The sequence below is a fragment of the Anabrus simplex genome, chromosome 5 (genome assembly GCF_040414725.1).
Source record: "Anabrus simplex isolate iqAnaSimp1 chromosome 5, ASM4041472v1, whole genome shotgun sequence".
NCBI classification, from domain to species: domain Eukaryota; kingdom Metazoa; phylum Arthropoda; class Insecta; order Orthoptera; family Tettigoniidae; genus Anabrus; species Anabrus simplex.
The window spans coordinates 237,895,196-237,908,457 of NC_090269.1; the positions used below are offsets into that span (position 1 = coordinate 237,895,196).

Below are 13,262 nucleotides of genomic sequence, written 5' to 3' on the forward strand. Positions count from 1 at the left end.
TGTCATACACATGAAATGACAATGGACTTACGTTTATATGGCTCTTAAAATGCTAGTATTCTTTTCTTTTCTTGCTATTTGCTTTATGTCGCACCGACACAGATAGGTTTTATGGCGAAGATGGGACCGGAAAGGCCTAGGAGTGGTAAGGAAGCGGCCGTGACCTTAATTAAGGTACAGCCCCAGCATTTGCGTGTTGTAAAAATGGGGAAACCACAGAAAACCATCTTCCGGGCTGCCGATATTGGGGGTTGAACCCACTATCTCCCGGATGCAAGCTCACAGCTGCGCGACCCTAACTGCACGGCCAACTCGCCCGGTTTTCATAAAACGTGACTTACGTTGATTTCAGGTACATATTTAGAGTACAGTTCTATTCAAAATACAAAAGATAATAGGTATCCTTATGTCGGCACATATTGATAACTTTGGAAAGTACTGCAATTTAGATTATGAGCACTTTGGTAATATTATTGAAAGAATAAAAATTACAGTATCTCCGAGGTAATCCGTACCGTGGTAATGTTACACTTATAGCACCTATCTAGAGCAGGAAATCAGATGGGGAAGTGAAGTGGTGGTAGTGATTTCTGTTTTAAGAAGTACAGGTAGGTAAATAGTCTGACCGGTACCAACGCGACAAATACAAATTGAAACCTGGTCGACCGCCAGCCAGAAATGGAGTGAGTGTCGGAGGGGTTACGGAGCAAAAGGAATACTTAGCGAGTCAAAATGGCATCGCGTATTACATTTTCGCCACGGTTAGTGGTAGTGATGGAGTGAGTAAAGAACAAAGTAGGAAATAGCCTCAAACATCGTAGTCAAAGACTTTATTTCCGAACTTGGCATCTCTCTATGTGTACGAGGCATATCTCAGTCTGAACACAATAGAGTATATGGCAACAATGCACAGCAGTACGAGAGGCAACATCAAGGCAGTACCGAACACATTCTCGTTAACTCGTAGAGCAGACGTACGAGTAATACGAGTAGATGGGTCCTCCTGTGTTGTAACATTGCAGCTTAGATGATTTCGTCTACCTAAACTGTATATATTTTTAATATGTTCACTTCCCCTCCATCTTAATAAGTGGACACAATCTGCGGAACTATTTCCAATATCAATACCTCCAAGTGCCTTGAAAGAAATGAACATTTCTTCAGAGAGTGAACTAATAGCACTGTAGGACAAATTTACTTTCGTAATACTCGATTCTAATCCTTTCGGATAATAAAATATATCGGTTTCATTCCATTCTGAAATCCTATTCCATGACAAATCTATGTATTCAATTCTAGAGTGGTTTAAGGACAGTTTCTTCAAACTTGTGTAGCTGTTACTAGACAAATTTAAGAACCTAATTTCACAATAATCGAACACCGGCCATTCTACGAGTTTGTTTCCTGATAAATCAATCAAGTTAAGTTTTTGATTCACTACGAAACTTGTTTGACTTAAATGCATAATATTATTGTGTGAAAGGTCTAAATACAAAAGGGAAGGCATGCATCTAAAAGGGTTTTGCCTTTTTATTGGCAGATAATCGATTTGGCAGTAGCTGAGGTTGAGAGTCGCCAAGCTCGGAACGAGAGGGTAGTCGAACGGGAAGGCCAAGTCTTTGATCTCATTGTAAGAAAGGTCAAGTGACCTCAGCAGGGGAAGGCGAGATCCTCTCTTTTTACTGACTCTTCCGTAAGAATCTGTTGGGAATCCTATCCCTAGGAACATGAAGTGTATCTTATTCCTAGACAGATTTAGGATCCGAAGCTTCTGAAAGTTGCGGCTGAAGACCTGCGGCATGTTTTTGATATAATTTCCAGATAATTCTATTTGCTCCAGGTTTGGTGCCGCGTGAAATCCATCTGTAACATAGGGCAGAAAATCTATGTTAAAACAAACTACCTCCCTAAAGGTGGACGGTGATAAATTGTTTCAAAGTTAATGTACATATAGTCACCACGGCCATTCCATTTTAAGCCGGTGAAAGTTAATAACAACGCGTACCTGAGCTTCCAGTTGCATGTTTTTGCCAAGCTAGCCTTGACTGATAATTTCCACAAAAAAGGTATGGATGCATTTAAACAAATCTGGTTTCCACAACAAACTTAAAGACACGTAAAATCCATAAAGCGCTTAAGAGAACTAAAACATGCACGTACTGATTTAGATATTGGGATGCACTTAAGTCGTCGTTGTGGAAGAGGAAATGTATTTAACAGCAACGCTTGTTTCCATGAATCCCGTCTGTGTTACGCTCATTTTGATGCCGTCTGAGGATGGAATGGCTTTGACGACGATACACAAGTGCAACGCCAAACTGAAATGACAAAGAATGACGTTACACTCAGGAAACGCCATAGGGTAACGTATAAAACAAGGATGGAAGGACAAAACAATAATAACATACAGCAACTAATATATACAACTTACCAGGACATAAGTGGAAGCGAGAAAACTGAACTGAAAACCCACTCCATTTAAAAAAATAACACCAGTTTTTTTATAAACACGCTATAATTAAAGTTTATGGGATAGATAACATACAGATAAATCTTAATGATTTAATAGTTTGGTAAATAAAAGGAAATTTGAAAGTTTTTCAATTGCTTTGTAAAGTAAAAGAAAAAAATTAAAAATATAAGTAAACAGATCTGTAATAATATAATAAAATATTTGCCAACTAAATAAACCGATGAAATTAAAATAAATATAGCAGTTTTAAAATAAAAATATTCATTTTACTAAACAGACTATGTAAAGAACTCCTTAAAATAACTTAAATTTTTACCCATTCAAATCCTTTTTTTTAACACTGAATCAGATTTAGAAACATAAGCTGTGGGACGAACAGTCAGGCTGAGTAACCGTGAGTGGATTAGGACAATCCCTAGTGGAGGAATCACACACACGAAATAAGGACAGAGACATAGATCCACAAATCATTACGTGAAATTAAAACAAAAATATATCCCGACGAAAAATATTTAGCACATAAGCCAGCTCAAAATTAGAAAAAAATTCGACTCAAATAAATTAAACTCAAATTCCAAATAAAAACCAACGGATAAGAAAATCAACAAAATTAAAACCCATATTCAATAAGCTAGAGAACAAGACGTCAACACACACGGAGAGTCAAACACGACCTCACGCCAAGCTCAAGACAATAATAATCAAATTAACAACGCCAACTATGACACAGTTACGTAATTGGACATGGCAGGGATAAGATAATACAACAATGTGAAGTTATGATAAGGATAGCGAACGTTAGAAAACCATCCATCAAGGAATTGCCTAAAACCCCACAAATAATATATGTTAAATAAACAATTTCTTGAGAATATTATATTTTAACATTATAACTTGAAATAAAACCAACTTAAAATTGTTGTACGTCCCAGAATTTACTTCTATATGTATAGGAACATAAATATGGTTCTTAATATGAAGTTTTAATTAAATGAAAGACATGAATATAAAAGTTTACTGGGCTAAAATTAATTATTATTAATAATAGGATATTAACTAAGAAGGAAAAAATATTAAGGGTGACAAATGGTGTTTACGCAGCACATAGGTCAACGTACGGACATTACGGAGTCGAAACAAACGCAATTAAAATGAATAAACCAAAACGGAATGTCAGAATGGAGACAAGCAAGCACACAGGGCAAGGATTGCCATATCAATAAATCACCAGATAATTTAAATAGCAAAAATACACGCAACAACAAAATAATATAAAGAAACACACACCAAACGAGCAGAATAAAAATCAATCAGAGAGGAAAAATAAAATTTGAAAAGTAAAGAATGTTAAGTTTAACGGCGAAACCAAAGAGCATATTACTTAAAAGGTACAAACGAAAACATGTGTAGAAAACAAAACGAAATCTCACCATAATTCCCACAGCAATAATCAAAACGACACATAAATAAAATATAATATGACTCCACCAAGAAAATAAAATAAAATAAGGTACTTACAGTCGTGAAGAGGTATACGATAACATTTTACCCAAATGCTGACCCATGCGCTGGCAACTACCGTTACCAAACAAGCACAGTATTTACAAGATCTTACATTCTAAGTTAAAAAAATAAACCAGAACTTAGTTTGATCCCTAAATGGGATTCTCAGAACAGATTTATCCAATTCCTGTCGGGTTATCGCTCATTTTAGGTTATGAAAGCGGAGACATGGTTGCCAGCGTCCGTCTACAATCAGTTTTACGGCAGACAGCCTCTTTCCCAAGTAGCCCGCACGAGCGGTAGTGTGGCGATAGTTGAGCGCTCTCTTGATAAGAGTCCGTACACAAGTCTAGTTATACTGTTCATAGATAGATGTCGTCAGAGTTCGCTTTGCCGTCTCATGCACAACATATGCAGGCAATACGGAGAAATGTTTCAGAATAACTCGTTTATGATATGCCACAATAGTCTCATATGAAATGAGCAGAAGGAACGTTGACACTGTCCCATTCACCTTAGCATTTAACAAGGGAAATTGGAAATTAGAACACCATCAAGAAATAGGGAATTTGAGGTGATATTGGAAGATAAGGAATTGTGTGAGTTAGGCACGTAAACGATATTGATTTCAGGCCAAGAGGATTGTTCATATGCCCCTTCCCTCCTTACTAGCCATGGACGAACCTCCTCCTGTAGGTGAAGCCCAGTAGAGCTTAGGTAACGTGTAGTTTGTGAGGTGCAGTAATGTGAAGTATTTACTTGTGAAAAAGGCTTCGCTTACCGGGGTGGATCACTTGTTGAGAGGGCCCTGATAATAGGTCTGCGTGAAAGTAGGCTGTCCGGGCGAGTTGTAGCTACAATAGTGACTGAATTGCATCTACGGTACAATACTTATGACAGGAAGGTTCAAATGAACGGACGTACGCTCGGAGACCTGGGGCAGAATCAACGCGACGGACATCTGTGCGGGACAATCACCGCATCATTCGGGTGTCCCCGATGGAACCCTGAACATCAGCAACGGAAATTCGTACAACTGTGGTACTACACGTTACATAACAAACAACTGGTAATCGTTTGCGTGCAGCTGGTTTACGATCCTGTGTCTCTGCATGAAGTGTTCCACTGATCCCTCAGCATCGATATGTGGGTTTTGGAAACAATCACACTGAGCCGACAGATGGCATAGTGTCGTCTTCAGCGATGAATCGCGCTTTGGTCTGCAGTTATAGTCGTAACAGTATCCGACAGCATACCGGGAGGAGAGACCACGCGAATCTTACTGTCGATAGGAACACGGGTCTAAACCCAAGCATTACAGCCTGGGAATCTGTTGGCTTTCGTGTGAGTTCGTCCGTCACTAGTGGCATGTGAGGGTAGAATGACTGCTGAAAAGTATGCGGACATGATTGTCAATCAAGTGGTTGTCTCTCTGATGGAAACCGTTGTAAATGGAATGTTTCAGCAGGACAATGCCTGCCCTCACGGTGTAGTCTTCTCTGGGGAAAATTACGCTTTTACAGTATCCCTAAAGGTCCACACACCTAAGCGGTGTTCAACATGTGTGGGACATGATGGGTAGACGTCTACACAACTCTCCTCACCCGCTCTGAACTGTGGACAAACTGAGCCTCATGGTGCAGCAAACATTTGCTACAGTTCCGCAAGACGTGATTGAGGGCCTTCTTAGCTCCATACTGCTCATGATTCAACATTGCATTGCACATCGGGGACACACCCTCTACTTACCTGCTTTTCTATACATACAGACATACAGACACATTAACATACAATTAGTAGTTCACTATTTATTATTATTATCATTATCATCATCATCATTATTCCGGGGGTCTTCTCCTCACAGGAATTTGATGAATATCATGGAGTAACTTTTAGTATATTTTGCTTTTTCCGTATCAGAGTTATCGTATACTGGATATCGTACTGTTGTCGGAGGTTTCGAACCCAGGATGATCTTCTCCACTCACGTCCACATTTACATTCTACCTTGCCTTCTATGATTGTTTATATCAGGCTATCTTTGCAATTTCAGAAATATCGCTGAAATATTCTTCTTTCCTGTGTTTTGCAACTTCACAAGATTTCTCGGCACGACGGAGTACCTTCTTGTTGGTAACGTGGTCTACCCACGGGACCTTCAACATTCTGCAGTACATCTATATTTCAAAGCTGCAATTAGTACGTTGACGCAATCTCTATTATCCAGCTTTCGACAGCCTAAATCAGCGCCGTCAACACAAAAGAATTCGCGACACGCTAATTTGTTTTAAACTGGAAGTCACGATTGCTTACAAGATCGTTTAATTTAAAACTCTGGTTTTGACTCTATATCCGGACTCCATACATGCATTAACAAGCATACTCTTTATTTCTTAATCTGATTACCCTCTAGGGTTGGTTTTTCCCTCGGACTCAGCGAGGGATCCCACCTCTACCGCCTCAAGGGCAGTGTCCTGGAGCTTCAGACTATGGGTCGGGGATACAACTGAAGAGGATGACCAGTACCTCGCCCAGGCGGCCTCACCTGCTATGGTGATCAGGGGCCTTGCGGGGGATGGGAAGATTGGAAGGGATAGACAAAGAAGAGGGAAGGAAGCGGCCGTGGCCCTTAGTTAGGTACCATCCCGACATTTGCCTGGAGAAGAAGTGGGAAACCACGGAAAACAACTTCCAGGATGGCTGAAGTGGGAATCGAACCCAACTCTACTCATTTGACCTCTCGAAGCTGAGTGGACCCCGTTCCAGCCCTCGTACCACTTTTCAAATTTTGTGGCAGAGCTGGGAATCGAACCCGGGCCTTCGAGGGTGGCAGCTAATCACACTAACCACTACACCACAGAGGCGGACAATCAGCATACTCGATAATTGAAATATGACACTCTTTTAATGGATAACAACGTTCTTGATTTCATGAATGTTAATTTTAGGGCCAAAGTATTTATTTATTTATTTATTTATTTATTTATTTATTTATTTATTTATTTATTTATTTATTTATTTATTTATTTATTTATTTATGACCTTTTAATACTGATATTACATCTGGTCTTAGAGGGTAGAACTGAGAAGGGCAATCTTACATAGCGAGTGATTCAGATACATACTCCGCAGTAGAATGAGTGGTATACCTGGTCATCATTGCGTTGCACGAAAGACGTTCACCTAACAATGTGAATCTGCAGAAGTTGCCAAAGATTGTAGGGGATACAGACTAAGAAAGGACTTGAATCAAAGAATGAGGGCTCTCTGTATTGCTCAGGGTACAAACAGCACTAGTGTCTAAACACTCAATCCAGTCAATTGCATAGCAATAGAACAACTACGTTATTACGAATCTTGTGGATATAGCACTTATATTTGCAGAACGTCGTCGTATTGAACGACAAGAAACCACGCTTTATGCACAGCAATATTCAGACTGACGACATCCCGATCGCAGTATGTGACGAAATGTAAAAAAGACGCTACATCAGCATGGTACTTTTTACGTCGGAATTGTCCACTGACGACACGTTAAAGCGATCTAGAGGATGTGAATATGGTGAGAAGCAATTGCCACTCAACTTCATACAAGTACACTCTGATATATCGCGTTCAAATGTATCGAATTATTAAACACAATCTGCACCGGCTGCCGTTCAAACAGCACTCAACTCTGCGCCTGCAACGTGAGGTTTTCTCTGAAAGGATCGCTGAGAAACTGAGTAGCGTACATCAGACCATGAATTACATTATTACTTAAATATAAATTTACGTATGTACTATCTCGTTTTGTTTTGGATCACAAGGTTGCGGCTCTATGATCATGGGGCTATTTACGCGATCAAATTTATGCAACATTGTCTATAAACATGGCTGACATTTTGCGTAAGTTTCTTGCGACAGAAAAAAATTCATCGGGAATGTTAACAAGAGTATGAAACAGCACAATGAGAAGAGTGGCAATGGCACTGTGTGCAGTACAGAGAGGGGGCACTTTTTATTTCACTTTCCTTTCCTAGCAAGTTCGCATGATTGGTGCGGAAACGTAATGCACTGCAGACAACGCGCCTGCCAGATACGGCAACCCAACTTACTGCGGAGTATGTATTTGTAGGGCCCAATACTTTGCATTCTGTAAATGTAGAAGTCATTTGATGACGTTAATTGGACCAAGCTATTCTAGATTCTGTAGTTAAGTGGGACACAAGGAAGTGTTATCTGTAATCTACACAAAAAAAGACTGCAGTGAAAAAATCAAGAGTTACGAAGAAAAGGAAAAGAAGGTGTCAGGCAGGGCTGCAGCCTCTTGTCACTCGTTTTCAGTGTTTGTGTAGAACGGAAGTAAGGGAAATCAAAGAGGAATTGGAATAGGAATCACGGTTCAAAGCGAGGAATGGTATGGGTCTTAGGGGTCATGGAGGAAGATGAAAACAATAAATCTAAACAATAGTGACGGAATGCATTCGAACGAAATCAGATGACGCAGGAAATATTAGATTAGGAAATAAGTAATGAGTATTGTTAGTTAGGTAATAGAATAACTACAGATGACAGAAGTGGGGAACATAAAACAGAATTGGGCAAGCAAAGAAAGTATTTCTGAAGAACATAATTTTGTTCACATCAAACGCAGGTCTGCCCATGAGAAAGGTGTTATTGAGGATTTTTGCGTGGAGTATGGCAGTGCATGAAAGTGAAACATGTACAAGAAGTAGCTAAGAAAGAAAGGTAATGGAAGCTTTTGAAATGTGGTTTTACAAAATGAAGTAAGAAGGGTACATCGGATCACGAATAAAGGGATCGAGAATGACATCTGAAAATGGATCTACGATTCAAATCCTACCCTGTGTAGAATTTTTGTACGTATCCATAGCTTCATTATACATGGGAACACTTTCTCGGCTTACGTTGTCTAAACCGTTGAAGATACCCATGAACTACAGTATGCCGTAGAGAATTGTAGAGAATAAAACTTTCTACAAAAGAGTTCCGATCTTTAACCAACAATGTGGAGTTTGAATAGAAAGTAATTGCTGCATCGTTCACTACCTGACTGAAAAACTGAGCAGGCTCAAACTGTGTATACCTTGTCCAATGATATGGACTTTGGAAATAAGGTACAGTATGGCATAAACGAGGCCCCGTGTTAGCCAAGCCAAGTATAATCAGGAACCGTTATATGGAGAGGAAAATGTCAGTACTTGTGTGATCAACTTGCTATTCAAGAGTCAAGTAAAATAATTAGAGATTACAAATAATCCAAAGAATACAAAAATGAAGAGAATATAACAACCGACCTCCTTCATGTTTTCAGTACTCCTTTATCGTTTATAATGAAAGCTAAAATGTGTAGTATGAAAGCTTGATCATCTTTATATAAACATGCTTGATATAAATGTAATATTGTATTTGAGCAACGAGGAATGTGCCTGATTCTTGTTCATAATCACTCATTTTGTTCTAATGTCTTATCTGATCATCCTTCCAAGTTGGCCTGGTCCAGAGCTGCTCGCAACCCACTTTTGAGCTCGGTGAGTGGACATGTACGATGTGCGTATATATTTTGCAATTCACATGTCTATATAAACCGCAACTCAACTGCAATCACGATCGCAATTTAAGCCAAATCCTAGTGAGAAAATATGTTTTATACAAACAGAGGACACAGCTTTACTTACCGATGAAGACCAGGTTAGCTCGCTGTAGAATGAGTTTTCTCAAGTGTGGCAAAGAAGGCAGTGTGAGTCTCTCTTCAAGGGAGTGACCATATATCTCGATTTCATTCAGAGTAGTTGATGATAGTTTTCTAAAATAGGATTTTATAATAGGAACACGTTTGCCGGTAGAATTGTGGGATACAATTTTCAAATTCAACAACCAATTAGTTGGTACTCCTTCGTATAGACCAGTCCAAAATTCCTTATCCCTAGGACAATGACTGAAGGCTGAAGGTGGGTGAAACTTTTGCTGTGATATCTGCAATTTAAGTTTCACCACCTGTAGGTGTCGTCCTTTCTCTCTGTAAACAGACAATACATAATTCCATTTATTTATTTTATATCAAAGACGCTGGAACGATTGTACCAATTATCGAAGTATTTCTTTTATTATAGCAGGGAACATATTCACAATAATTTTAGGAAGGAGGGTGCGATCAATGGTGGGGAGTATATCGGAGCAAAAGCAGTGTGGTTTCGTACCATAAAGGAGTTTTCACGATTAGATATTCAGTATGCGTCAACTAACTGAAAATGCTGCTAGAAGAGTGGGTAATTATGCCTGTGTTTTGCAGTTCTAGAGGAGGCATTTGAAGCATTACCAGGAGAAAAGAGAGGAGGGGGTTATGGGACAACAGGCAACCAAAGTTGTTGGTTCAAAGTACTTACATGAGATATACAAGGCTTTATTCTTTCACCCTTAATCATAGAATACATGAATAATTTACTAAACTATATAAAGTTGCAGGGAGGAATTTAGTTGGGTGTAAATATAGTAAGCAGTTTGGCTTATAAGCTTGAAAACAGGTGCAAGCGAGTGTGATATGAATATTGACATTGCCGGGAATAAAGTTAAATCAGTTAGGAAGAAACCTGAGAGGACTGAATGAACCCTAATATTCACTAGTTCAAGATACATAAAGAAAGTTGCACTGTGACGTTTATTTACATTGGATGTGTACGTTGGGTAACTAGTCAACGACATGGAGTTGATACTTTTATGAAGAGCTGTTGTGAAAGCGCTCGAAACTTGAAAAAAAAAACCCGTTTATGGCTACTTTTTTGTAGTAAACTACATTTTAAGTACACATGCTGGGCTTTGTTTTGAGATAGGGCTAACTTTAACAATACGTTAAGTTAGCAAGTGGCAAAGCCTCAGGTCTGGACGAGGCAGTTGCAAAAATAACAAACATTTCTTAATTTCCAAAATGTATTTCAAGTCCATTTTTTAAAAAAATTTGAGCAAATAAATAAATAAATAAATAAATAAATAAATAAATAAATAAATAAATAAATAAATAAATAAATAAATAAATAAATAAATAAATAAATAAATAAATAAATACAGTGTACAATAAAATAAAATAAAATAAAATAAAATGAAATAAAATAAAGGTTGGTTGCATTTGGGAGATAATGGGTTCGACCCCCACTGTCGGCAGCCCTCAAGAAGGTCTTCCTTGGTTTCCCATTTTCACACCAGGCAAATGCCAAGGCTGCACTTTAATTGAGTCCACGGTCGCTTCCTTCCCACTCCTAGTTCCTTCCCATCCCGTCGTTCCTATAAGACCTATCTGTGTCGGTGCGACGGAAAGCAGATTGTAAAAACATAGTTGGGTACAATATATCTTAAATATTAGGAGAACTGGCCTCAACATTCATATATTTTTTTTGCTAGTTGTTTTTTACGTCGCACCGACACAGATAGGTCTTACGGCGACGATGGGACAGGAAAGGGCTAGGAGTGGAAGGAAGCGGCCGTGGCTTTAATTAAGGTACAGCCCCAGCATTTGCCTGGTGGGAAAATGGGAAACCACAGAAAACCATTTTCAGGGCTGCCGACAGTGGGGTTCGAACCTACTATCTCCCGAATACTGGATACTGGCCGCACTTAAGCGACTGCAGCTATCGAGCTCGGTGCCTCAACATTCATATAAGATAGATGGCGATAAACAGAATCTAAAAGTTTCAGAAAACAATCAATGAAATCCTTACTAGAAAGTAGATTGCACACAGTATTGGCAAACAAGCCCTATAATACTAAACCAAGTTGGTAATCTACGTTCGCGTACTGCTAAGTAATTTCGAGCGTAATTCGTTCAGTTACGTACAGCAGAAATCAACAAGGCAAGAAACAGAAAATGATCTCTAAATGGGTACATCGAACCAATAATACAAGAGCTAATCTCATACACAAATGGCCGACAACAAAACTTACCAAAAGGGGCAGGACAAATTTAGAAAAAGGCTGAAACTAGCAATAAGCTAGGAATTTAAAATCATAAGTACTTCTACAAACATAATTATTTTGACAATATTAAACTAGGACACGATTTCACAATTAAACAAAAGCTAACCCCAAATTACACGGCGGTAGGCGGAAAGGAAGGATTAATTTCAAAAGCGAACATAGTTAAATTTTGAAAAACTTAGCCGCAGCAAAGGAAAAATGAAGAGGATTCCGTGGGAAACACACCTCAACATTCCCATGACATTAAAGATGTACAAGCAAAACCGATGTTAGCCCCGCATGGCGATACCATAAAAGGACTTAAATATTATAATACTTGCCGTTTTAATCGCTTAAGAACAAACAATTTTGATTTTACTTACAGTACATTTTATATAATAATATAGAATGGATATAAATGCCGTTGCCTAAAAGTTACAAGCTAATACATAACGTTAAAATAAATATCTCTTTCAACCAGGAGGGGAGAATTTTTCTTAAACGGCTATTTTCAAGATGTCCTACCTTCTTAGAACATCAGCCATGGTCTAGTCCCGCCGTCTATCACGACAGTCATTGCTCGGAGATGATAAATCTAGTCAGACACACACTGACTGTCACATGGCATCATACCTAGGTACAACTGACTGACCAGGTCAGACACAGTAGGTGCTACACCAACAATTGCCGCAGAGTTGCCAATCAAGGATATGAACTACACTAACAATAAGCGGCACAAGAGTAAAGTGCAAGAGGTGTTGCCTGAGCTGAGGAGAGCCCCAAGTTGCCAATCCAGGACATGAAATTTGTCCCGTGTTTCGGATAAACTACACAAAGCGATACAAGAGAAGTGATAAAGGTGTTTGCATTAGATACCAATAATTTGCGCATTATTTTGATTTCTAGTGGATAAAAAGAGCTCAAGTTCAGTAAATACCTACGTATTATTGTCTGGCATTTCAACGCGGTGAATGATTGGAAAATGAGAATATTTATGTGTTTGAATTGAATATCCATATATGCATACCAAATTTCAGCTCAATTCAGCGTGATTGAACGAGAAAGAAATACAGCCTACCCCGAGCCACTCTAATCTATTCAGTGAATTTTTGCAATTAATATATTTTCAGTTCAATATTGTCCGACTCGTTGGCTGAACGGTCAGTGTACTGGCCTTCGGTTCAGAGGGTTCCGGGTTCGATTCCCGGCCGGGTCGGGGATTTTAACCTAAATTGGTTATTTCCAATGACACGGGGGCTGGGTGTATGCGTTGTCTTCATCATCATTTCATCCTCATCACGACGCGCAGGTCGCCTACGGGAGTCAACTAGAAAGA

General features: G+C 39.0%; 1 protein-coding gene across 1 annotated transcript; it reads right to left on the bottom strand.

Moving 5' to 3' along the window:
• Positions 1-791: 791 nt before the first annotated feature.
• LOC136874803 (chaoptin-like) lies at positions 792-9,803 on the bottom strand. The gene is made up of 2 exons (XM_067148476.2): positions 9,658-9,803; positions 792-1,863 (listed from the first exon to the last, which is right to left on the bottom strand). Exon 2 carries the CDS (start codon positions 1,799-1,801, stop codon positions 854-856), a length of 948 nt encoding a protein of 315 aa, XP_067004577.2. The 5' UTR covers positions 1,802-1,863; positions 9,658-9,803; the 3' UTR covers positions 792-853.
• Between the last annotated feature and the right edge of the window lie 3,459 nt (positions 9,804-13,262).